The sequence below is a fragment of the Phyllobates terribilis genome, unplaced genomic scaffold (genome assembly GCF_046119375.1).
Source record: "Phyllobates terribilis strain yellow unplaced genomic scaffold, ASM4611937v1 Scaffold_5__5_contigs__length_657084704, whole genome shotgun sequence".
Classification (NCBI taxonomy): Eukaryota; Metazoa; Chordata; class Amphibia; order Anura; family Dendrobatidae; genus Phyllobates; species Phyllobates terribilis.
In genome coordinates, this window is record NW_027362765.1 from 539,299,839 (window position 1) to 539,327,151 (window position 27,313).

Below are 27,313 nucleotides of genomic sequence, written 5' to 3' on the forward strand. Positions count from 1 at the left end.
TATACTGAGGTCAGTGATTGGCTGCAGCGGTCACGTGGGTTATGCAGGCTGTGACATCGGAGGCCAATTTAAGCAGAAGATGAGCAGGGAGCATTGGAGACATGAGGATGAAAGAGTAAAAGGATGAGTATATGTTATTTGACATGTACTGCTGCTAGTGAGTTCATTTCTTATTATCTGGGACAACTCCTTTAAATAATTGCCAAGTTTAAAGAAAACTATATATACTTTGGTAAAAAATACTTATGTAATGTATGTATCCCATTATATAAAAACGATATAAAGTTTACATGAGCAATTAAATTCATTAGACATATCAAAATCAGAGCAGTCTGCTTCCACCCGTTCAGATCAGATCCATTACTGCATCTATATGGCCGCTAGTAAGGTCAATACAAATAGTATATAAGTGTATACATATCAGGGCACATTGAGGTAAGACCAGTCCAAGCAGATTTTGTAGTGTGGAGTTGCATGGAAATACAGAGAAGAGCACCACAGTCTGAGTAAACAGGTTCCCCAAGAAATTAAAGCATTTGCTGTAATCATAAGATTTTAAGACAAGACCTGCTAATATAGAGTGATACCCACTGCTGTATGTGTGCAAATACCGATGTAAGACTCATCCCTATGACATCACATCCTATATGTGTCCACATATAATCCATGGCCGCCAGCTCTACATACATCTCTGTGCATTAACTTCAGGGTCCAGCAGCAATATGCACATTTGTACACACTGGCACGTAGATGCATATGACCCATAATACCCGCGTGGGATTAGCAGATCTATAGGACATCACATCCCAGTAGGTCATGTATTTCCATGACTGCATTATTATGGTCACTGCCCCCGCTCCTGTTTGCGCATCTGTGTGCGCGCAGATAACCGAGATGGCCTTTAGCACATCTACAGCCAGAAGCCATGGATCATGAGTTCACAAGATAATATCACATGACAGCTAAGATATGATGCCACATGGCCACGTCTGACCTATATTCTTCTCAGACAGCAGTGGACAGCATGCAGCGAGGTCCAGTAGCAAAATTCATGCACATTTATATTAATAAGTGCCTCAAATCTTCATTACATGCTTATGGCAAAACACATAAATTTTTCCCTGCCTCATTATCTGGAAGATCTTTTTCTATAGTAAACCTTCACCATGCATACTATTTTTTTTCCCATTACGGATTTGTTGCAGTACTTCTTGTATTGCAAGCTGAGCTTACCTGAAAAATTTCGGGATACCAGCATTGTAGTTAGAATTGCACCCTACAAAAAAAAATAAAAAAGTGACTCACATTTTCACATGCCCAGGATGCCATTTACAATATGGTCACGCAGTAGCAGTAAGCATCGCTCTCATCCACGCAGTAGCAGTAAGCATCGCTCTCATCCACGCAGAAGCAGTAAGCATCGCTCTCATCCCCGCAGTAGCAGTAAGCATCGCTCTCATCCACGCAGTAGCAGTAAGCATCGCTCTCATCCACGCAGTAGCAGTAAGCATCGCTCTCATCCACGCAGTAGCAGTAAGCATCGCTCTCATCCACGCAGTAGCAGTAAGCATCGCTCTCATCCACGCAGTAGCAGTAAGCATCGCTCTCATCCACGCAGTAGCAGTAAGCATCGCTCTCATCCACGCAGTAGCAGTAAGCATCGCTCTCATCCACGCAGTAGCAGTAAGCATCGCTCTCATCCACGCAGTAGCAGTAAGCATCGCTCTCATCCACGCAGTAGCAGTAAGCATCGCTCTCATCCACGCAGTAGCAGTAAGCATCGCTCTCATCCACGCAGTAGCAGTAAGCATCGCTCTCATCCACGCAGTAGCAGTAAGCATCGCTCTCATCCACGCAGTAGCAGTAAGCATCGCTCTCATCCACGCAGTAGCAGTAAGCATCGCTCTCATCCACGCAGTAGCAGTAAGCATCGCTCTCATCCACGCAGTAGCAGTAAGCATCGCTCTCATCCACGCAGTAGCAGTAAGCATCGCTCTCATCCACGCAGTAGCAGTAAGCATCGCTCTCATCCACGCAGTAGCAGTAAGCATCGCTCTCATCCACGCAGTAGCAGTAAGCATCGCTCTCATCCACGCAGTAGCAGTAAGCATCGCTCTCATCCACGCAGTAGCAGTAAGCATCGCTCTCATCCACACACTGCAGAAGGTGACCTGAAGTGAGGATTTTACGTTTTCGTGTTTATTCATATTGTTGATTTCACCCTTTTAAGCGGGTTGAAATCTGCAGTCTATCCACAGCGAAATCCTAATGCGTTAAGATTTTGTGAATTTTTTTGTTAATTGAGGCCATGGACCATTTGACTAATATATTAGCAAGAAATGTCTAAAAAGTTTTCTCCATTTGAACGTTCCGGAACAGGAGCAGCTTTCAGAGATCCCCACTTTATCAACCGCTCCCTGTATTTAGAAGGACATGTTTAGGGTTAACCTGTATTGTCACCCAAACCTAAAACTGTCCACAAAGGTGACAAGTTCTGCACGGTTTTTACATCCCTTACAATGGTGTTACACAGCCGTATACTCAGCATGGCGGCGATGAAACTTACTTTAAGCTTTCTCCGGGCATTGAACTTCCTCAAACACTCCACGGTCTCTTGTCTGTGCATCATTGAGGCCACTGTTGATCGTTGCTAAAATGAAGAGAGAGAAAAGAAATTATTAAGTAGAAAACAAAAAAATAGTCACACAAACTAAACCAAGTTCTTCACTGAGAAATCCAGCATGACAGGCAATTAATATTTGGTAATCAGTACTGTTTCGGTGTCTATAATACATGATTTCTGGATTCAATACCTTCAAACACTATGACACTAAGAGGACTGTCCCATAGCAATCCCTTTTATTGGGATAATGTGTCAATGAGACAATTAGATGTGGTTCTGACACTGGGCAAGAACCACTCCCAGCAGGACAGCATGCGCCATCCCCCGCCATAGGGCTTCGTGCACCTGCTCAGTTATCTCTGAGAAAGTCTCCACACCCTGTACATAGGTGTTATACACATAAAGAACCCATTGCTTGCAGGGCAGCACAACTTACGCAGACCCACGGATGCTTCAATGCCTGATCTGCTGTGATGCGTTTTGCAGGATTTATTGTCAACATCTGATTGATTAAATTCTTTGCTTCAGGGGTGACCGTGTCCCACTCCGGTGACGGGAACTAAGAAGCAAGAAATAAAGCCTAAATATTAAAACTATAGTATATTTGTCAAAGACACAACGCACCCTATGAACATGTACACTGTTACCCCTCCGCCCTCTTCCATATCCGTGTAATACAAAGCAGCATGTACGGACATAATCAATACAACACTACAGCGTATGCTGTGAAATAGAAGCAGGTGAACACTGGGCTCCAGGAAACGTTCAAGACAATTACATGCTTTGCTAAGGGCTTTTATTAAATGCACAGTGTCAATGAAATCTAGGAGTACAGGCATAGTATTCCTATAACATACAGCCTTGGAAAGTACATCACGGGCATATCAGTCATGTATGTGATGGATAAAGGGTGATGGGGTTCAATAATGTAACCATGTAGATTCCGTATGCTTTAAGCGATGTGAAAGGTTAACATTAACCTGATCAAGTCTCCTATTTTATTTTTTACTCCTTGCATAGCGCCAACCTGGTCCACGGACTTTGTCTGGTATTGCAGCTCAAACTCCTTCTCGGTACTGAGCTGCATGACGGGACAGTCATAGAGCTGTTTCTGGGGGCAAAAAGTGGGCCATTCTATCTAATATTAGACAACCCATTCAAACTAATCTGCTCTGTCAGATACAAATGTTATTGCCTTTATGGGAGAAGGATTAGGTGGAAAAATTCATGTTGTACTGGTGCTCATTTTTAAGGAAAAAACATAGCTAAATTCTTCATAACCCGAAAAATAATTGGCCAGCGAGTTTTGGTAGAGCCCACAAACCTTACATTTACAACAAGAGAATAACTGTGGAGAGGAAAAAAAAAATCTATATTATATTGTAAAATAACACACATTATATATATATATATATATATATATATATATATATATATATATATATATATATATATATATATATATATATATATACATATATATATATATATATATACATACATACATATATGTAATCAATAGAAAAAAAGCATGCAAAAAAGAAATTTTATCACAGAAAAAGCCTTAATTTATTCTGTAGGACAAAATTAAACAATAAAAAAATCATATAGTGGAGTCTTTATGTTCCTACTTACATCATATGCTCCAGCTTTGATCTGTTGGTAAAGTTTATGTTGATCTTCATCCCAGAATGGAGGATAACCCACTAGTAATATGTACAGAATGACCCCTAAAATTAACCAAGGGGGAAAAAATAAAAAAAAAATAAATCACAAATTATTTTTTAGCTTCACTTGTTTCTTTGTGTCACGAGTTGTGAAATTGAGCTTTACGGCTCAAACACACTGATATGGATGCAATGAGCACCGAGCACAAGCCGTCCTGTATTTAGGATCTATGCTCCCCCCGTTCATTCTTGTATAGTCTGTAACCCTGAGAGTGACTGTCACTATCCAAAATAGGGGAATTCTTACCACAAGCCCATATGTCAACTGGCTTTCCATAGGGATCTTTTCTCAACACCTCTGGGGAGAGGTAACCTGGTGTACCAGCAAAGCCTGCAAGACAGAACAATGATGGATCGCACTCTCCTTATGACATGGGCTGCCATACAATACTGCATATAATTTATCAAGATTTCCTGGATAAAATGTACACTCCCTGACAGAAGTTATGTCGCTTATCCATGTTATGTAAATAAAAGCTTATAACCCGACGTTAAATTCATCCATTGGTTTTATAAATTACTCTTTTGAAAGCTGAAATCCTCCCAAATTTGGTTTAGGTTAAGAAAAAATAAATTGCCATCAATGCTGAAATATTGATCATTTAATGAACACAGAATGGTCAGATTTTGGCAAGACAAAAGTTTTGTCGCCTGGTCATATAATGCACCCAATCCTAGTTTACATCCTCACCAGTGATCAGTAAATGATCGGTTAATTAGTGGGTGTGTATAAAAAAGAAACCCAGCATCCCAGACCTTCACTTGAACTGCAACTTGAGCTCTGACAACATGCCAAACATCCACCCTGCGACCAAAGCCTTGATTATCAAGAGGCTGAAGACCAGATCCACTGCAGAGGTGGCTGGCACCTTTAATGTGTCTCAGCGTCAAGTACAAAGAATTAAAAAAAAGATTTGAAGAGACTGGAGATGTGTTTGACAAGCCCAGGTCCAGGTCCAGCAGACCCCGCAAGACAACAGCTCAGGAGGAACGGTTGTTGGTTAGAAAATCCAAAGCAAGCCCCTCTTCCACTGCAGCAGAGCTCCAACAGGCCTGGTCACCTCAAGTCTCTGTGTCAACTAGAACAGTTTGTAGGATTCGGTCTCGAAAAGGCCTCCATGGTTGAATCAGTGGCCAGAAGCCAGCACTAAACAAAAGGAAAATAAAAAAAGTGTGGCATTTGCAAAGTCCCACAGCCTGCTAAACAGATGGACGCTGGAAAAGTGGCAGAAGGTGGATTTCTCTGATGAATCTTCAGTAGAATTACACCACAGCTGCCGCAAATACTGCAGGAGACCTACTGGAGCCCGTAGGGATCCAAAATACACCCAGAAAACAGTTACATTTGGTGGTGGAAAGATCATGGTCTGGGGTTACATTCAGTATGGGGTGTGCGAAACATTTTCAATGTGGAAGGCAATATCAATAGCCTAAAATATCAAGAAGTATTAGCTACCTCTTACATTCCAAATCATAAAAGGGGTCAAATTCTGCAGCAGGATGGTGCTCCATCTCATACATCCATCTCTACAATAAAGTTCCTCCAGGCAAAAAAGATCAAGGTGCTCAAGGACTGGCCAGCCCAGTCACCAGACATAAACATCATTGAGCATGTTTGGGGTAGGTGGAAAGAGGAAGCTTGGAAGACAAAACCAAAGAATCTAGATGAACTCTGGGAGGCATGTAAGACTGCATTCTTTGCTATTCCTGATGACTTCATTAATAAATTGTATGAATCATTGTTGAACCGCATGGATGCAGTCCTTCAAGCTCATGGAAGTCACACAAAATATTAAATATGATTCTAATAACACCACAACTTCATTCACCAATGTTATGCAGCATATATTTGTATTTTAAGATAATTATTTGTTTGAATATCACATTACTTTCTGTGGGCGACAAAACTTTTGTTTTGCCAAAATCTGACCATTCTGCGTTCATTAAATGATCAATATTTCAGCATTGATGCCAATTTATTTTCTTAACCTAAACCAAATTTGGGAGGGTTTCAGCTTTCAAAAGAGCAATTTATAAAACCAATGGATGAATTTAACGTCGGGTTATAAGCTTTTATCTACATAACATGGATAAGCGACATAACTTCTGTCAGGGAGTGTGTAATACAAACCCAAGAGGGTAGAAAGCTGGATGTATAATTAACCATTGTTTGCAAGTAGCTAAATGGATAGTAAACATTTAGAAGAACAAGAACTAAATGGAACACAAAGCATTCTCATACTTACCAAACCATGCTTGTTGGTCCCCCTGAACTTCAATGGCGAGACCAAAATCAGCAAGTTTCACAGCAGCACCCTTGCATTTACTAGCCAGCAACAGGTTCTCAGGCTGCAGAAAGTACCAAAAGATCAAACATAAAAGCACGGGGATTTTTAATGATAGAGATATTAGGTAACAGTATAATATTCTGCAGTATCACTGACATGTAATGCCTGCAGCAATCACTAGGTGGCGAGCACAACATTCTGATGCAGTACTGCAGGTGCCATTATCCGCCAATACCTGACAATCTAGTGTCTTGTCTGACATATGATTAGCCCAAGAGGCTTATGTGTAAGAGCTTATGTGTAAGAAGGTGTAATACTGCGGTAGGAGAAAAACGCTGCTAAAGAAGGAAAGAGAAAATGAAAGAGGAAAAAGGAAGTCAAGGAGATGCAAAGGGGAGGAAAGGAGATAGTCAAGATTCAAGATCCGAGTGTAAAATAGAAACAAATATCAAAAGCTGAAATAGTGACGGCATCATCATAAAGTATATATAGTGTAGCTGCTGTATACATGACGGTACAATTGGTCGGGAACATTCACGGTCTCTAAAGAATCACCATCGGTTCCTGGACATGAGGGGTTGCAGAAAATGCTGGCAGGCAAACCTGCAGAATGAACGGGAAGGTTACCTTAAGATCCCTGTGCACAATATCATGTTGGTGAATGTGGTTGACGCTTTCCAGGATCTGGTGAATACAGTGGCTATGGAGAAAAAAAATGCATATTAGTTCAGTTGTGAACACCCAAAATAAAAGATTTCCTCATTCTGAGCTGCACATAACGCCCGATAGGAATCATGTTCATAGTGCATCCTATCCTAGATTTAAGATGATTCGACGCTATCTGTACTACTGGATTTCCACCAATATTAGAAAGCCATGCTGCAGGATTTGTCTTTTATTTGGTCTATTTTTGACATAATTTGCTCAACCAAATAGCCCTCTGCATAACACTATACAAATAGATAACGCAGGAGAGGGAATTACTTCAGCAAGGTTCCATCCTCATCATCATGGGCATTTCCTATCATGCCATTATTTAGAGTGGATAGCGGTACACGGTTTTATCAGGCCCTGCTTTATGCAATCACTGTTCTGCATCAGGGAGAAGATGTATGCCATTTTTTAGGGGTTTGATAACAAAATAGTTACAATAATATATCCCTTGAAAAAACAACTTTTATTATTAATTATTCAAAATATGTCCCTAAATAAAAGGCACCATATAGAGTAAATCCCTGTAGGGGAAAGAATTGGTTGATAGCAGGTAAACTAGGAAAGATATCCATAGAAATCCCAGATTTGATTCCCTACCTAATCGTGGAGGTTGGCACCCTATATAAGATGAACGAAATATGGAGCCCCCGCTCCTCATAGTCTTTCCCTGCTGACCTAAGGTTTCCCTGATGTTAAAGAGGCACGTCACCAAATAAATATGAACGTGCAGTATGCAGATATATTTAGTCACCAAAGAAAATAGCAATTAACTAATGCACACTACTATGCAGTGTAGCTTTTTTATTATTATTATTAATATTAATGCCAGTTGGCTACTGGCTACTATAACTCAAAGCAAGGAAATGCAGAAGTGTTAATATTATCACACACCGCAATAGAACTGCTTGCTGTGGAGACTAGAAATACAGATATTTCAAGAGCCAACTATTTTAGATATACATCTGTCTCATATGAATAAAGAGATGCAGCTTAATGCACAGGCTGTCAATTACATATCATACATCTATCACTAAAGGTATCAGATCTAGTAGTAAACCTGCTGTGGAACACTGCCTAGTCACCTAGTCAACAGGCGCTGTTATCTGAGAAAGCTAAAAATGGACCCCGTAGGCTCTCAATTAGCCATTGGATATGATGACAAATAATAAAGATTTTTGCAGATATTCATACACCTGCTTGCTGCATGGATTGCTAAACATAACAAAGGCTGTCAGCGTATAGTCACTATGACAAGTGGTACACACTATGAGGAGTATTATGATAGAAATATCTAGGATATATGTCACAGGGACAATGCTAGTGCACACACCGTGCCTCGACTTGTTTCTCCTCTCCATCATGGCTCGTCGGGAGGCTGTGGGTGTTTCTGGATTAGTCTCCGCATAAGATATGACGATACCACAAAGACTGCGGCATCTAGCACTTCTTAAAAGGATTGTCATTTTAAACAATAGATCTTGGAATAATATGAAGTTCCACAATTGGATGTGTTAAATAAAATGTTCCTGTGCTGAGATGATCTTACAAATGTGCCCCTGTGTAATGCATTGAACCTAAGGCCCGCGGGCCACTACTGAATGAGGAGGCGCGTGCAATGAAAGATTACGTCCTGACACCAGTGCCAGCATCAGGACGTACTGAGTCAGCACGCAATTTGTACAGCCCCTTGACAGAAAAAAAAAAAGGATTCCCGACCCCTGGTGTAATGGCGGATTCTGACTGTGCAGGAACACGGTCTGATCATACCACAGCTCCTGGGCAGGGGAGGAAGCAAAAGAGTATACAGACATTACAGCAGGGGATCACAACTGATTCTTTCAGTGAAGTAGAACATTTGCTGCTTGTTTTTAAACATGTTTTACCTCTCAAATCACTTGCTGTATACACCTTGTGAAAGACTGTCCCATCAAGATGACCCTTGTCCTATGCCCTATTAGTTCCCCCCCCCCCCTCCTATATGGGTCAGAGAAGAAAGCCACCAGCAAGCACCAAATCTCATTCCGGCTACCCATTCACCCAACAGGTCAGATCTTCAGCTGCTTTACGGCTTTGCTAGGGTTCAGGATCCAAACCTGCATTAGATGGCTACAGAGGCTCTCATGTGATGAGGCAATCCCTTTAAAGGAGTTGTTCATCAGCCACTCCAGTCTGTGTCACTCTCTCTCTCTCCTGGTCTCTCTCACTCACAACAGAGGACTATTCAGCTAATCACTGGCTGCAAATGGCTGCAGGGGTCACATGTTGCCGTTTCAAGATGTCAACGCACTAGCAGGGAGCGGCGATCGGTAAGAGACCATGCAGCATCGTAACTGAAGGATGAGCTAAGTATTACTTCATTTTATTTTTTTACCCCATTTTGAGCCATTTTAAGAAAATTCTGTGGACGTGGTCGACCCATTTAAGCATTTTTTAACACTGACACAGCATTTGATAGTGCTCTGACCCACATGACCTGCAGAATGGAGGTGGCACTTTACCAAGCATCAATACCAACCATACAGTAGGCATACATGTTAAAGGTCAGCCAAATGCTTGTCCAGCCCACAACCATTTTCTTATTGCACCATCCATTTGCAGGCTCAATTCAGCGGAGTAGTGTGCATGTGATCTGAATAGAGATAGAGAAGTAAGGCACAGCCAGACACGTCAGATGGTGGCTTATACCCTGAGAGCAAAGGAAACTGGCAAGTTAAAATCCAAAAGGCCAGTGCTTCTTTTCCCAGACATTTGCCATCAGGATAAAGGTGGGACATCTTGATTAACCATTAGATGGTCGACTGATTACACCAGAATCAAAACAGGCGCAGCTGACAACAAGGTGAAGATAAAACTCAATGAATCAAAATCTATACATTACAAAAGATCCCCAAATGTCTTCTCTAGTCTTTCTCAATTTTACGTTTGTGAACACGTGGCAAAAACTACAACTCTTCCTCTCATGTAAGAACACCTTTACGGTTTGAGTCAGAGTCCTCTGCTGCTGCACATCTGCAAACTTCATCTCTGTGGTGCCTTTGGGAACATAAAAGGCTTGTGCGAGCTACTCTATGGCGGAGTTCTTGATAATGTGTTGCTTGGCAACAGGAGCAACAGCCTTTTAAAAAAAAGATCAGATACATTCTGCTCAGCTCATTTTCCTTCGCCGCATATTTAAAATATTCCTATAAATCTCTGCTGAAGTTAAAACAAAGAAATGCACAAGTCGGTTGTTAACATTATGATGTTACTAATGCTTTAAAAAGGAGCTGAACACGAGTATTACGTGTCTTCTCTGGATTCCTGGGGTCTTCCAATATGTAGTCGGGCTGTTCACCGCCGCAGCTACATCTTGACATTTCATGGCTGCGCAATAGTCTTTGGTTCTACAGTAATGTATCCAGTCCTGGGGCGTATTGTATTATTTGTGCCAGAGAAAGCAAAGTTGCAGGTCCCCAACCTTTCTTACCTTTAGAGCCACAGTCAGCTCAGATAGGGTCACAAGCCACATCGAGCCCCCTCCACTCCCCAGAAGTGACGTCCAGCTTCTGTCTTCACTCCCCCGCCAAGTAGTGACCCCATTATCACTAATCACTGCCCTGATAGCACTGATGCCATGTCGACTGCACGGCAGCCAATTGGTGGGCTCAGCGGCTGTGCCAGTATAAACGGCACATCCCACTCACAGCTCACTGATTGGCTTCCATGCTGTCGACATGACATCAGTGCCATAGCCAATATTGGACATCAGGAGTAGTGGCGTAGACTCGCCGGTGGACCTGGGGGGGAAGACTAATATAGCGTGTTTGTTTTATTATAATAATACCAAACTGTACTCAGAAATAAACATTAACTGAAAGGGGATGACCCATTTAAATTGTCCCTCCACTCCAAAGGCCAGTATATGCACATCGAGATCTGCTCTTCTTCTGGAGACCTACTCTCCATAGCAGTTTGCTAGACCTTGAGCTAATGCATCAAGCTGGCAGACAGCGGCGAGCCACACATCACGGGTCCCATGTGGATCTCAAGCCACAGGTAGGGGACAGCTCCCTTAAAGTAACTACCTTAGCTGCTTGCTTCCGATTAAACCCTGCTGCTTGAATGGTATTGAAGAAAATCCCCTTTAATTCAAGAGCCTTCCTTTAGCATTAGATTACTGAAGACATGGTCTGGAGGGTTACATCAGACCATAATGATTCTCTCCAATACTTTGACCACATGTTCTAGTGAATGCAGAACTTCCTGTCCTGTCCGCTCCCAGGGACAGCTGCCAGCTTTTGCAAGTGTAGTCATCACAATATGGGCCCTGTGTGTCCTGTGATGGGGTCTGCCATGCCATGGGAACTGGACAGAGGTATGCAGGCAATAGAAGAAGTGCATTCCACTGATAAAAATGAGATTCAGAAGACATTTTAATGTCTGAGGTCAGATGTATATGCTTATTTCCAATAATATGGGGCAGTAGACTGTAGATGTCTACGCAAAATGCCTTGAGGAATCCCAAGTATGTGGGGTAGCCTGTGATATATGATCAGACCTTTTGTCTTTACATCCCTTGAATAAAGTTTTTTTTTGTTTTTTTTTCATTAGTACCAATTTGGGGTACATTTAATTTTTTTATTTCTTTTTATTACATTTTGTGGGGGAAGAATAGGTAAAAGAAAACAGCAATTCAGGAATTTGCAATTATAAACAGCATCATACTTTAACACTACTGCCTCTCACAAACACACCAATTCTAATTATGTTTTTTATTTAACAAAAAAGAAAAGTTTTAAATTGTGGAGGGGTTAAGATATTTTTAAACTTTTTAAGACTGATTTTAATGTATTTTTTTTTCTTTTTAACCCCACTAGGGTACTTGAACCTGTGATTGTTCAGGCACAGGGAAAATACACCGAGAAAAATAACACGGGAGAAACAGGGGCCTTCATTGGCCCCAAGAGCCGTAACAACCAATTAGCAGCCTGCTAAGACAGCTTTATTCTGGCCTTTCAATTTTTTCTGTCTTTACAGCGTGTACCATACGAGTGGATTGATTTCAGATTTTGATAAATTGGACTTTTACATACACAGTTTATATCCATTTTTAACACGGGAAAGTGGGGTGATTTGATCTTTTTTAATTTTTAAAAAGTGTTTTATTATTTAACATTATTTTTATTGCCCTGGGACTTAAACATACTATTGTTTGATCGATTGATATATATTGCAATAATGTATTGCAGTTTTTTTTATGAAGACCAGATTTAGGCTGTGCTTCAAAGAAAAATATATATGGCAACAAAGGGGGGCATTAAGCAGGCCCCAATCTGCCATGACAACTGGTGGGTACCCAAATACTTGCATAGCAGGGGAACCAATGAGAGCTGCTGCGCACCGGCAATTGCATCATTTAAATGCTGCTGTCAGTGATTGACCCTGGAATTTAAATGGTTAACAGAAGCAATCAAGACCAGCTCTGTTTACTGCTGTTACAGGCAGATGCCAGCTGAGTAACACAGCCAAAATTGCCCGAGTATGGTGCAGGCTCAGCTCCCGAATCTGCTCCAATGGAGGATGTACTATTGACTCCTAAGTCAGGAAGGTCTTATTAAAATGTTTTTTTCTCTCTCTACATTAAAAAAGGTTATTTGAATAGCTGATATTACACACAAAAAATACATTATATGAATAGTTCCTATTATTTACATACGATACATTCCCAGTCTCTAGCTAACAATGTGGACTTTTATTTTTTATCGAACACTGACAGAGACCATAGAAACCACTTTGCTTGCCTTATGTGGACTAAAACTGGCCATCCATGAGATCGATAAGAGATGTACATTCGTTTTGAAGAGAACTACTTCTCTCAATTGCCCCTCACACATGACCTCTCGGCTCAGCCAAGCATCCATGTGTTCTCAATGCCTCTGCCAGACACCTCTAGTGGTGGCTCATCTCCCCTCAAAGCAAAAGGATTGCGTGTGGAAACCCCAACCGCCTGATCCTTTGGGAGGCCCCCACCCACATCTGATGGCCAGTCGTGTCAAAATTTGGCAGGCTGATTTTCTCGCAAGTGTATGGGGGTCTTCAGCCTTTAAATCTTTCAACAATCATCCATAGATACCTTTACTAACCCCCTTCAACAAACATTACTACTAAAATATGTCCAATCTATTGCCAATTAGTCTTCCTATACCTTCAGTACCAATTCAATCACATAATACAATAGTATAATTACGGCTTTGTTCTCATATATATGGTCTAATGTTGTTTTTCCCTCTGACTTTTCACTACCACAGCAGAAAAATCCCATAAATACTTATAGTATGGATTCCCGTTATCAGTCATCATCGGCTGTTGTGCCGAACTGGTCCTTTACCTGGATCATAAACATTGATATGGAAACGAGACCACAAAATGCTCACATTTTCATCAGTTGCCATCAAGCTCGGGTATAAAATTGCAGAATCAGTCTATGTGAGCACAATACTATAAACAATTCAATACCAAATAAACAGAAAACAGCAAGATGTGTAGGCCATGCTGACTTGAAATGGTCAACCGGCAAAGAATCTTCCTGAAAACTCCCCTTTAAGACGGTTCTACATCTGCGTTAGATTTTGGCTAGAAAATGAAGTAACCAATGTTTCCCAGGAGAGATTCGGAGCAGAAAGGCCCGGCATGAGGTCCCCAAATACCACCCAAATAGTGTAGTGAGAGAAGCTAGTTTAGCATGCAACATCTTGCCCAAAAATGGACAAAGTCTCCGAGTGTCTCTGTCGCTGGCACACATAGTAACTTAGTTTTGGGAATGTTCCCTTAGTGGAACTCAATTCTATTATTTTTCTATTTACCCGTCACTTAAATACAGCCTATCAGTGGATACCATATCAATCAAGCTTTGTAGCAGAGACAAGAACTTCTCTGTTCCGAATCTCTATGCCTTTGGGACTGGATCTAACAGGAAATGAAAAAAAGTGCCACTCTTTTGTAGCTCACATATTTCACTTTAAAAGGAATACTGCAAACTCTACACATTACAAAGAAAGGCGAATGATTCTGTTTTCTCGTTTATCCCCTAACTTCCAGGCAGTCCTGTCCAAACAGCAGTGCGATCATTATTTAGCTGTGGGAACAGATTACCTAACCCTTCTAAATGCCTATTTAAGTTACCCATGCAGCCTGACAACAATGACAAATTCACTCTCCCATCCTTGCAGCACAACTTGTATTAAACGGTCTTGAGCACAGACTTGGCGCCTGCTCCTCAGAAATGTTATCTACCACAAAGGCATCACTTCTTACATAAACCAATGCCCTGCCGTTAATTCAATGTTCACTTTTCTCCTACCGTTTGCCTCGAAAATTCATAAACAAATATTTCAAGACCACAAAAGAGAATGGTGCAACTGGAAAAGAACCATGCAGTGGAAATTGTACAGTCAGGCTCTCATTCATGTACCGGTGGTTCAGGCAGCAAGAATCAAATGGCAGGCTTCCTTCAAATACATTAATGAATGAATGACAGAAATAAACTTTCTCATATGAATTTATTATTTAGTGCATTGGGAACGGACCTCCCTTCTGGTGCGGAGGCTGTGTGAGGCTACGTTGCCTCAATTCCCTTTTGGGGAGTTTTTGATGTTGCAGAGTTTCTGCACCTATTCAGTAAATTAGGTTACTTGCATGTTTTTTCATTGCGTTTTTGCCTCTTCTTTGTATGTCATGTTTTAAATTTGCACATAAAACTCAGAGTAGTCGCAAGAGAAACTGACATGTTGCAGATCTGATACACTGCAGGTCAGTTTATGCTGAGTAAAAAAGAAGCCAAGTGGGTAGGAGATTTCTATAAAATCCATCCACTCTGCTGGAACTGTAAGGCTATCTGCCCACGATCAGGCTATAGCAGTACTTTGGAAGCAGCGTATTTTCGCTGCGTCCGATCACACGGGTAAATCCACGTGTTTATTGAACAATGCGGAGTTACCGCACCCTATACATTCTATTCTGAAAATTTCTATTACGGAGACTAGTGTCTCCACAACAGAAATTGACATGCTGCGTCTTGTAAAGCCGCACCGCTAGTGAGTTTACAAAGCGTCAAATAGAAGCACAATGGGCAGGGGATTTCTATAAATTGCTTCTACTGTACAACGCAGCGTTTTGCACACAGCGCAGGTGAGCTGCGTCCAAAACTCTGCTAGTAAGGATCATGGCCACGCAGCCAAAGATGATGCATTTTTTCACGCAGCTTCAAAAACTTAACAAAAACTGATTGTGGGCACACAACACTAAAGCAGAGCAAGGATTTGGAGCCCCTGGACCTCATTCAGACATTTGTGATTTTTCTCGTAAGTAAAAACACTCACCGTTGTTCATCTGCGTTTTGGACATAATTTTCATCAGTGTTTAGTAAGTGTGTCAGCTTTTAGCATCAGCGTTTCATCAGTGATTTTGCACGGATGGGAAACAACAACAAAAAAAACTAATTGCAAAGCTTCTCCTATCCATTGCAATGTTACTCACGGACAGCACGCTGATGCCATCCATGTGGTTTTCACGAACTCACACTCAGAATCGGATATGTCGCCAGGTTTTTTTGTGGAACACTCGTTCTGCAGCAAAACACCGACATGTGAACAGCCACAAAGATTTATAATGGTTACGTGTTCTCATGGTGAAAAATATAGATAGAACAGGTATGTGACTAACGCAAGTCTGATTGAGGCCTTATAAAGAATTGTGCACCTGTTTAGAGGAAAATAAACTGCAACCGGTAAGCCATAGACCATGAAAACCATTTGCCATAGTAATATTAAGTGGAAACCACCCAGGAACTTCAGAAAATATAAAGATACCCCATAGCCACCCTGGCCCCCTATATACAGTGGGTATGGAAAGTATTCAGACCCCTTTAAATTCAGACCAGAGAATCTTATTGCTTCATGTGTTTTTGAACAAACTCTATGCGGGATTTCATAGCTCAGCCACAGTGATCTTGGGGTTCTTCTTTACCTCTCTCACCAAGGCTCTTCTCCCACGATTCCTCAGTTTGGCTGGACGGCCAGGTCTAGGAAGACTTCTGGTGGTCCTAAACTTCTTCCATTTAAGGATTATGGAGGCCACTGTGCTCTTAGGAACCTTGAGTAATGCAGAAATTCTTTCATAATCTTGGCCAGATCTGTGCCTTGCCACAATTCTGTATCTGAGCTCCTTGGGCAGTTCCTCATTTGGTCTGGCATGCACTGTGAGCTCTGGGGTCTTATATAGACAGGTGTGTGCCTTTCCAAATCAAGTCTTATCAGTTTAATTAAACACAGCTGAACTCCAATGAGGGAGTAGAACCATCTCAAGGAGGATCACAGCATGGATCAGCATGGACAGCATGTGACTTAAATATGAGTGTCTGAGCAAAGGGTCTGAATACTTATGACCATGTGATATTTCAGTTTTTCTTTTTTAATAAATTTGCAAAAATGTCTACATTTGTTTTTTTTCCAGTCAAGATGGGGTGCAGAGAAAAAAAACTTTTTAAAATTTACCAAACGGCTGCAATGAAACAAAGAGTGAAAAATTTAAAGGGGTCTGAATACTTTCCGTACCCAGTGTATAATGTATATTAATATAACCGTTCATCAACTTAGCTCTCTAGACCTATTAATTATAAACTACACAACCACACTAACCCACCAAGAACGTAACAGAAATATGGTCACTAACCTGCCAAACACATGAGTTATGAATAGTGGGAATAGCCTGTCTCCGATGGACAAAATATTTACATCAGAAAGAAATGTTTTGACTACACTAAAAACTGCAGACAAGATAGATTAATTTCCTAATCAACACAAAATCCTGCTTTATACCAGATAAGGACTCGGGAAGTGTCAGAATGAAAGTGACTGCAGATCGGTGAGGTGACTAATATTTTGGGATTATTCTTACAGTTCTGAGCCTTAAAAAGAGAAAAAAAAAAAAAAAAACACCTCTAACGCTATGTGCCCACGATGCAGAAATGCTCCGGATTTTTTCCTGAGCGTTTCTGGCAGAAAAAACGCATGCGGATTGTACATGCGGATTGTACATGCGGATTGTACATGCGTTTTTCCTGCCAGGGACAAGCGGATGTGAAGCGTTCTTCACATGCATTTCCGCATGCGGGTTGTCAAGCGCTTTCCAAGCAATTTTAGCATCAATTGGAAAGTGCTTGACAACTTGGTCACACTATATAAATTCATGCAACAGGCATGGATTTATTTAGTGTGACCGTAAAAGAAAGGTAAAAAATAAATAAATATTATACTTACCTTCTGATGGCCCCCGGTGTCTCGCGGTGGTCTAAAAGAACCTGCCATAACGTCATTTAGTCATGTGATGGGTCACGCAACCGCTGACGTCGGCGGTCGCGTGACCAGTCACATGACTAAATTATGTCATGGCAGGTTCTTTTAGACTATCATAAGCTGCCAGGGACACCGAACGGATCGCTATGAAGACCGCGGGCCATCAGAAGGTGAGTATAATATATATTTTTTATTTCATTTATTTATTTATTTTTTACAGGTCCTATGGTACCCGGGTCCGGAGGAGAGTCTCCTCTTCTCCAAACCCAGGTACCATCCGCACATTGAACCGCATGTGCACATGTAGTGATGCGGATATTATGACACTCAATGCAAGTCAATGGCGGCGAAAACGCCGCGATTCCGCAAAAATAATTGGTAGTGCTGCGGATTTTTCTGCAATGATAATCCACAGTGGAAATTTCCGCAGCATGTACACAGCACATGCAGATTATCTTTGGGGAACATGGCAGACCTTCTACCAAGCGTTTTTTAAGCGTTTCTGCAGCAGAATTACAGCTGCGGAAACGCTTAGGCTATGTGCCCACGATGCAGAAATGCTCCGGATTTTTTCTGAGCGTTTCTGCATCTACCTGGCAGAAAAAACTAATGTACATGCGTTTTTCCTGCCAGGGACAAGCGGATGTGAAGCGTTCTTCACATGCATTTCCGCATGCGGGTTATCAAGCGCTTTTCCAAGCGATTTTAGCATCACTTGGAAAGTGCTTGTCAACTTGGTCACACTATATAAATCCATGCAACCAGCATGGATTTATATAGTGTAATCGAAAGAATGGTAAAAATTAAAAAATAAATATTATACTTACCTTCTGATAGCCCCCGGTGTCCATGTGTTGGCTTGCCGGCAGCTCACGGTAGATTAAAGGACCTGCCGACGTCAGCGGTTGCGTAACCAGTCACATGACTAAATGAAGTCAGCGCAGGTCCTTGAGTCTACCGCGAGCTGCCAGCAAGCAGAGACAAGGACACCAGGGGCCATCAGAAGGTAGGTATAATATTTATTTTATTCTTCTTTTTTTTTACAGGTTCTATGGTACCCGGCTCCGGAGGAGAGTCTCCTCTCCTCCACACCCGGGTACCATCCGCACATTGAAACGCTTGGATTCCTCATGTACAGATTGCAGTGATGAGGATTACATGCGTTCCAATGCAAGTCAATGGCGGAGAAAACGCAGCGCTTCCGCAAAATTGGTAGTGCTGCGGATCTTTCCGCAATGATAATCCGCAGCGGAAATTTCCGCAGCATGTACACAGCACATGCGGATTATCATTGGGGAACATGGCAGACCTTCTACCAAGCGTTTTTTAAGCGTTTCTGCAGTGGAAAGCCGCTGCGGAAACGCTTAAAAAACCCATAGTGGGCACACAGCCTTAAAAAAAGCATAGTGGGCACACAGCCCAAGTTAAAAATTGCGGTAAGAAAAAAATATTTAGATGTTGTACAGCTGAAAAGACCAGAGAGACAGAGGTAAAAGAGGGAATGTGGATATCATACTTGTTGCAATCCTCATTTCAAAATATTTCAATCAAAGGCACAATTACAACCATTTTATTTTGCATTGCACTAAACTTTTTATGTTTCCACACTTCGGACAATAATTGCATAATTTGTCATTATCCACTGTAACCAAACTCTACATGAATGCCTTTTCCCTATTGTTGTAGATTTGTCACCCTGAATGATTTATGATTTTTAAACAAAATGGATTATTAGACAAAGAAAGCCTGAATTATTGAAGCATTCAATCATCAGAGTTATTTAACAACCATATGACCCATATTAAAAAATAAATGTTCCCTTAGGGTGTACATACATGTACCTGTTTACAAAACTAGTGCCTCACCCATCTATGCTGCACAACTGGAAACTGCATCAATTCTTATTAAGGCCTCATTCAGACATCCTGGATTTTTTTCACGTAAGGAAAAAAAAAAATAAAACAACGGACATGTGAACAGTCTGTTCCATAGACTATAATGGGTATGTGTTACATAGGTTGGAAAAAAAGACTCGGGTCCATCAAGATCAACATTCTTTGTCACTAAATTATCTATATCCGACAATGCCATTTCTGCTAAGGAAATCAGCCACCCCTCTCTTAAAAGCTGTTATAGTGTCATTCATCATCACTACTTGTGGTCGGCATTCCACAGTCGGGCTGCTCTGACTGTAAAGAACCCTTTCTTTGTAAGGTTTTTATCAGGAAAAATCACAAATAGAACACGTATGTGAAACACAAATGTCAGAATGAGGCTTAAAACTGGAAAATGTGCACCCTTCCTCACCAACCCCCCCCCCATTACACAATTGACTAGTAGACCACAAGATTTATATTTGGCCAAGATAGCGCCAGAGTAGGTATATCTGCAGCAAACTACTACTGCTCTGTGTAAATATACATGAAAAGGGTTGTCTGCACATAAAAAATAATTCTAAAAACAACTTATATAGGTAAAGAATAAAATAAATACTCGCCTTACCGATCTCATGCCACCCTGTTACAATGCTTCCAGCTCCATTTAGGCTATGTTCACACATATTGGGGTTTTTTTACATCACAAATCTGCAGCAAAACTTATCTCTGGCGGGAAATCAACTGCGTAAAAAACGCAGGTTTTGCTTTGTTTTTTTATGCGGCTTTTGATGCGTTTTTCAGCTTTTTTTCACTGTCCTTCTGACTATTTCTGCATGTACATAATGTTCTGTGAAAAAAAAGGAACCCATTCTATTTTGCCATCAAAAATGCTGATGCGTTTTTTTCACCTCCCATTACTTCCTATGGGTGAAAAAACGCTGAAAAAAACGCTGAAAGAAGTGATATGCTCTATTTTCCAAAAACTCAACCAAAGCACAAAATACGTAGATGTGTGAACAGAGAATTCTGGTTTCTCATAGACTTTGCTGGTACTGCAAAACACAGCTGAAAATTTGCATAAAAATCTGCAGCAAAAAAAAACGCTGAAAAACCCAACATGTGTGAACATAGCCTTAGTCTCTATACTACATTGCAGCTAACCACACACCATCTCGCCTCCTGGCTGGTGGAACCAATCACCAGCTGCAGCACTCTTGTAGTTAGACGACTTGATAAATCCCTACTTTCCTGAAACTAATCACATGTGACGTAGAGACTTGATCCCTGCAGCCAACCAATGACTGGCTGCAGGGATCATAAGGCTTGACAGCATGTGATGAGCTGTTGGGAAGTACCCAGACTGGTGGGCACCTGAAAACGTCAAAACCAAGGCAGAAAGGGAATGATAAAGCAAGCATCAGCTTTATTTTTTAACATTGTGAACGGCTTCAGATTTTTATTTTTTTTTTTATCCTTTTCGAGGCTCTGCATCGGGGAGATTTACTACATGTCAGAATTTCCAATTAATTAAAATGAAGGAACATAAATATGATAAAAGAAACTTGCTAACTAAACATGTTTTTATCAATACACATCAGCAGTACATCCGTGTACAATAACAGTATGGGAATGGTATGACAGCAGCAAGAAATGTTAAAGGACTCGTGGCAAAATCTGGCGCTTTCAGGCAATTATCATGTAAGCCATTTTACAACACAAAAATCTATATAATAAAAAGGTAAAGACGCATCACATCTAAACACGAAAAGCAATATATAAAACAAGCTGGCAGCCAAAGGCACAATTTGCTTTTTCCTCCAGATGGTATTTTATTGGCAAGTCAATATGTATGCATGCATGCTTAGAAATATGTCAGCAATTTAGCATATGCCAAATCACACATATATATATATATATAACTACACCCAGTGATTACCTACTTCTTACTGAAAGGCATCTTACACAAGTTATAAAAGACGCGGGTACTCACCGACACACATCTAGCTTTCATGCATCAGCTAAAACTGTTCATATACACTCTTCAACATTAACATTGCAACACCAGAAAGGAAAAGTCATGGAATTATGGAAATCACAGGATGGATAGACATGGTACTAATATGCAAATGATGAAACAGAATTTTCAAAGCATATCGATTTATTCAGTATGGAGTATGAGTGAAACGCAAAAATCACCATATTTACACGCCTTGTCTGCCATCAATGAGGTTATTCATGGTTGTCTAAGGAATGCTCTGCTGCGCTGTATGCACCTGGGCAAATCATCAGGATCCGCTGCTGGCAGCTCACTTTAGAATTACTGACCAATAATGACCCAGATGTGCTTGGTAGGAGATAAGTCCGGAGACAGTGCAGGCCATCGTAGCACGTATAGGCCACGCAGGCTGCTCACAGTAGCACAAGCAACATGCAGCCTGGCTTCATGATGGGAAATGGCTCCTGGGATACTTTGGAGAAATAGCTGTACCACAATGTAATGTTGAGCTGTTAGTGTACCTATGAGGAAGGCTAGAGAGTTCCTGTTACCGTAAGTGATGCGACAACACACCATAATCCTGGGAGTACGACAGGTGTGACACTCTCGTGAAGGTCTCTTCATGGTGTTGCCCACATAGTCCCATCAGATTCAAAGAATAGTGCATAGTAATCCATTCTGTACTGTAAGTCAAACTGGACATCACATACCAAGCTAAGGCGTCAAATAGTGTCTACTAATGCAAGATGTCAAATATAGGTGCTCCACTGACCTTACGCCATCGCTCTCAATGGCTATCATGGTGCACAGCAAGATGACAAAGGACATCTATCCTCTTCAGTGTTGAGTTCCGCTTTTGTCTTGGATGCAATGATAGCCAGAGATTGGTCTGGGACCATGTGGTCCTCATTGATTGCATGGCAAGGTGTTTAAGTGAGTGCATTTCTGTATGTGACGCTCAGACTCTAACGAATAACTTGAGAGGTTTCAAAAAATGATGAGTTGAGACTAGTGTAGCCAACAGCAAGAGCTCACAACTGCCTAGTGTGTCCATGTAACACGTTCGTGTATTGTATAAGTGATGACATCGCAACATTCTGTGTACAAAAAAAAAAGCTTTTTTGTATAAAATATTCTGAATACAATTAGCAACTTGTAATTATCTGCAGTAGTCAAACCCCAAATTAACGCTTGGCAGCTGTGAGGCAGTACAGAACACTGTGTCGTGTATTTTCTTGCAACAGTTTAGAAAAAGTAATAATGTACTTGATGAAGCAAATGTGTATATCTGATGAGGCTCATGATGAGGGCTAGTTTTTGACTATCAAATACACTATAAAGACCAAAGTATTAGGACACACCTCTATAATCATAGAATATTAGAGTTGGAGGGGACCTCCTGGGTCATCTGATCCAACCCGCTGCTCAATGCAGGATTCACTAAATCATCTCAGACAGATGTCTGTCCAGCCTCTGATTGAAGACTTCCATTGAAGGAGACCTCACCACCTCTCGTGGCTGCCTGTTCCACTCATTGATCTCCCCCACTGTCAAAAAGTTTTTCCTAATATCTAATCTGTATCTTCTCCCTTTCAGTTTCATCCCATTGCTTCTAGTCTTTCTTTGTGCAAATAAGAAAAAAGCTGATCCCTCTACAGTGTGACAGCCCTTGAGATATTTGTAGACAGCTATTAAGTCTCCTCTCAGTCTTCTCTTTCGCAAGCTAAACATTCCCAAATCCTCTAACCATGCCTCATATAAGGCAACCTGTCAGGCGATTCATGCTGCCCAAACAGTGAGTAGTATGAATCACACCTTGGCTGCACTATTTTAGCTAGGTATATCATTCTCTCACAGACTCTGGCGTTTCAAAGAAAATATACATTGAAAATCCAACTTGGGTCCACAGCATATTCCCAGGGCTGCAAGAGGTGATTGACAGGTCTCTCCCTATGTACATGCAAAGGAAAGACCTGACAATTATCTGCAGCAGTTCTGGGAATAGCAGACTAGAGAGGCACAGCCAGACTAGTCTTATCTCAGACTATGGTCCCTGGCCGGATTCTTCAGTATATTTTCTTTGACATGATGGCGCTTTTCAGGGAAAAACTAAACTATTTGCAATCTTACAGCCAGGCTCTCAATCATGCTGCCTGCGATTTGGGCAGCGTGAATCGCTTGACAGGTTCACTTTAACCGCTCAATTTAGATTTTTCATTCACTCCCATTGATGCAGGTAAATAAAATCCAGACCGTAGCCAAGCAGTCTGTTAGTACTCAAATTTGTGAGTGAAAGAATAAGTCGTTCTAAAGAGCTCACTAAATTTGAAGGTAGTCCTGTAATTAGATGCCGCCACTGTAACAAGCCGGTTCATTAAATTTCTTTCCTGCTAAATATTACATGATGAACTGTGAGTGGTATTATTGAAAAGTGGAAGTGCTTAAGAATCCATAGTGGGAGACCACACAAAGTACAAGGTCACCAAGTACTGAGGTGCATAGTATATAAAAGTTACAAGTACTCGGCTTACTTAACTGCAGCGGTACAAAGCTCTTCCGGCATTAAAGGGGTTGTCCAGGCTTGTGGCTCAAGTCTGCTATCACTCTGTACTGTGAGGACTCACTGGTGCTGGGAGCAGGCTGTCAAGTGAATTGAGACATGTCTAGTCAGAATGTGACCGGAAGTATGCAAATTGCATACTTGTGGAGCCATGGAACCCTGACAGTGCGCACTGTGCACACTATGAGGACTCAAAAGTGATTCCAAGTCTGGACAACCTCTAACATCAGCACAAAAACTGTGCATCAGGACCATCATGGTATGGGTTTCCACGGCCGAGTAGCTGCACGGAAGCCTTACATCCACAAGGTCAGTGCGAAGAGTTAAATGGATTGGTGTAAATCCCGTCACCACTGGACTCTGGAGCAGTGGAAACATGTTCTGTGAAGTGATGAATCGAAATTCTCTATATGGCGTCTGATGGACAAGTCAGACTTTGCCCAATGCCAGGAGAACACTGCTTGTATTACATTATGCAAACCGTAAAGTTTGGCAGAGGAGCTAGTCAGTTTTTAATCACGTGATCTCATAGACCTAATGGTAAAGAGAAGAATTTGCTGGGTAGAAAGGCAAACTGAGCAATTGTAAGTACACAGTGCTATATAATATGATGACTGCAATGTATTAAAAGGATAACAATTTTGGGGGGAGGAGTGCTTCTTTAAGGGGTTACTTGTGAAATGGGAGTACAATGCTAAATCAGGTCTGTGGTATCATCATTCTCGGATTGTCATCAATGGTTCAAGAGTAGTGTTGAGCGATACCTTCCGATATCAGGAAATATCGGATCGGATTGGATCAGGCCGATACCCAAAAAGTAACGGATATCGCCGATTCCGATACCGGAAACCAATGCAAGTCAATGGGACACAAATATCGGAATGAAAATAAACCCTTTCTTTCCTTGTAGGTTAATTCTACATGAAGGAAAACAACTAACAATAATGTAGAATGTATTGGGGGAGGTGGTTGCCCAAATTGATGGGAACAGTGCTCACAGTGAAACATGAAAAGCTGGCAATTCAGCAGCGGCATATACCGGTACCCGACAATTTAGTACAGAAAGAATAGAGCTTCACACATAGATTAGATAGATAGAAACATGTCAGTCACATATATATGAAGTACAGTGACAGTGTTGCTTACTGTACTTGTCATTTAGTGTAAAGGATTTATGTAAAAAAATATTAGTGTTTTCATGCACCGTCTCTTTAAAAAAGCCGGCCGGCAATTCAGCATCTGTACCCGACAATTTAGAACAGAAAGATAGAGCATCACACATAGATTAGATAGATATTATATATGTGACTGACATGTTTCTAAGTACAGTGATAGTGTTGGTTACTGTACTTGTCATTTAGTGTTAAAATAAAGGATTTATTAAAAAAAAAATTGGCGTAGGGTTCCCCGTAATTTTAGTCTCTAGCGGAGGTTAAGCAGACGGCTGGGGCAGATGTTTGAAGCCTGGGAAGGGGGTAATACCCACGGAGCTTCCCAGGCTACTAATATGAGCCCCCAGCTGAATACCTAGCCTTTACTAGCAATTAAAATGGGGGACCCCCCCCAAAAAAATGACGTGGGGTCCCCCCTATTTTAATAGCTAGCAAAGGCTAGGCAGACAGCTGGGGGCTGATATTAATAGCCCAGGAAGGGTGCCATGAATATTGGCCCCCTCCCAGGCTAGAAACACCAGCCGTCAGCCGTCCCAGAAATGGCGCATCCATAGGATGCGCCAATTCTGGCACTTAGCCTCGCTCTTCCCACTGCCCTGTAGCGGTGGCAGTGGGGTAATAGGGCTGGGGTTGATGTCCGCTTATAATGCCAGCTGACATCAAGCCCAGGTTAGTAATGGAGAGGCGTCTATAAGACACCCCCATTACTAACCCCATAGTCAAAGTAAAAAAAACACAAACACCCAGAATAAAGTCCTTTAATTGAAATAAAGACACAATTCTTTATTGTTCTAAATTAAACCATACTTACCATCACGCCCATTCCAGCTGAAGCCAACGATCTCCTGCAATAAAAGTAAAATAATAAAGCAACATCATCCTTACCTTTCGATGGTTCCCAGGACGGCTCCAGCTCTGCTACATCTGGATGCCGTCACAGAGAGACACTGAGGAGCGCAAGCATGCCTGCTCTTCTCAGTGTCTGCGGGATGACAGACTGGATGGCAGCTTTCTGCAGCGGTCCAGCCTGTCATCTCGATGTAGCAGAGCTGAAGCTGTCGTGGGATCCATGGGAAGGTAAGGATGAGGTTGGTTTATTATTTTTCTTTTATTGCAGGAGATCGTTGGCTTCAGCTGGAATGAGCGTGATGGTAAGTATGGTTTAATTTAGAACAATAAAGAATTGTGTGTTTATTTCAATTAAAGGACTTTATTCTGGGTGTTGTGTTTTTTTTAAATACGTTACTAGAAATTCATGGTGGTCATGTCCAATATTGGCGTGACCCCATGAATTTCAGGCTTAGGGCCAGCTGATAATGCCAAGCTGGCCCTAACCCCTTTATTACCCAGTGAGCCACCGCACCAGGGCCCTGGATGAGTTGGGTACGCGCCATTTTCCGGGGTGGCAGCGGACTGCAATTTGCAGCGGGGGGGACCCAGAAAGCTTGGGCCTCCCTGCGCTGCAGATTCCAGCCCCCAGCTGCCTAGTTGTACCTGGCTGGACACAAAAATAGGGCGAAGCCCCACATATTTTTTTTTTTGATTTATGAAATAATTAAGAAAAAAAAGGGCTTCCCTATATTATTGTGTCCGGCCAGGTACAAATAGGCAGCTGGTGGTTGGGGGCAGCCCGTTCCTGCCTGCTGTACCTGGCTGGACACAAATATAGGGCGAAGCCCCACATCAATTTTTTTTTTTATTATTTCATGAATTTCCTGAAATAAGTTTAAAAAAAATTGACGTGGGGCTTCGCCCTATTTTTGTGTCCAGCCAGGTACAACTAAGTAGCTGGGGGCTGGAATCTGCAGCGCAGGAAGGCCCAAGCTATTTTTTTTAAATAAATCCTTTAACACTAAATGACAAGTACAGTAACCAACACTGTCACTGTACTTCTTATATATGTGACTGACATGTTTCTATCTATCTAATCTATGTGTGATGCTCTATTCTTTCGGTTCTAAATTGTCGGTACCGGTGTATGCCGCTGCTGAATTGCCGGCTTTTCATGTTTCACTGTGAGCACTG

At 41.6% G+C, this 27,313-nt stretch overlaps 1 protein-coding gene across 24 annotated transcripts in view; it reads right to left on the minus strand.

The window, feature by feature from the left end:
* The window catches only part of CAMK2G (calcium/calmodulin dependent protein kinase II gamma), a 269,572-nt gene that overhangs the window by 50,744 nt on the left and 191,515 nt on the right, over positions 1-27,313 (minus strand). For all 24 annotated transcript variants that reach the window (XM_073685806.1, XM_073685802.1, XM_073685813.1 and 21 more), the window contains exons 6-12: positions 7,266-7,338; positions 6,597-6,699; positions 4,598-4,681; positions 4,259-4,353; positions 3,060-3,182; positions 2,567-2,650; positions 1,234-1,276 (exon numbers count right to left, since the gene is read on the minus strand). In XM_073685806.1, the coding sequence (XP_073541907.1) occupies positions 1,234-1,276; positions 2,567-2,650; positions 3,060-3,182; positions 4,259-4,353; positions 4,598-4,681; positions 6,597-6,699; positions 7,266-7,338 (605 nt within the window). The remainder of the gene's footprint in view (positions 1-1,233; positions 1,277-2,566; positions 2,651-3,059; positions 3,183-4,258; positions 4,354-4,597; positions 4,682-6,596; positions 6,700-7,265; positions 7,339-27,313) is intronic.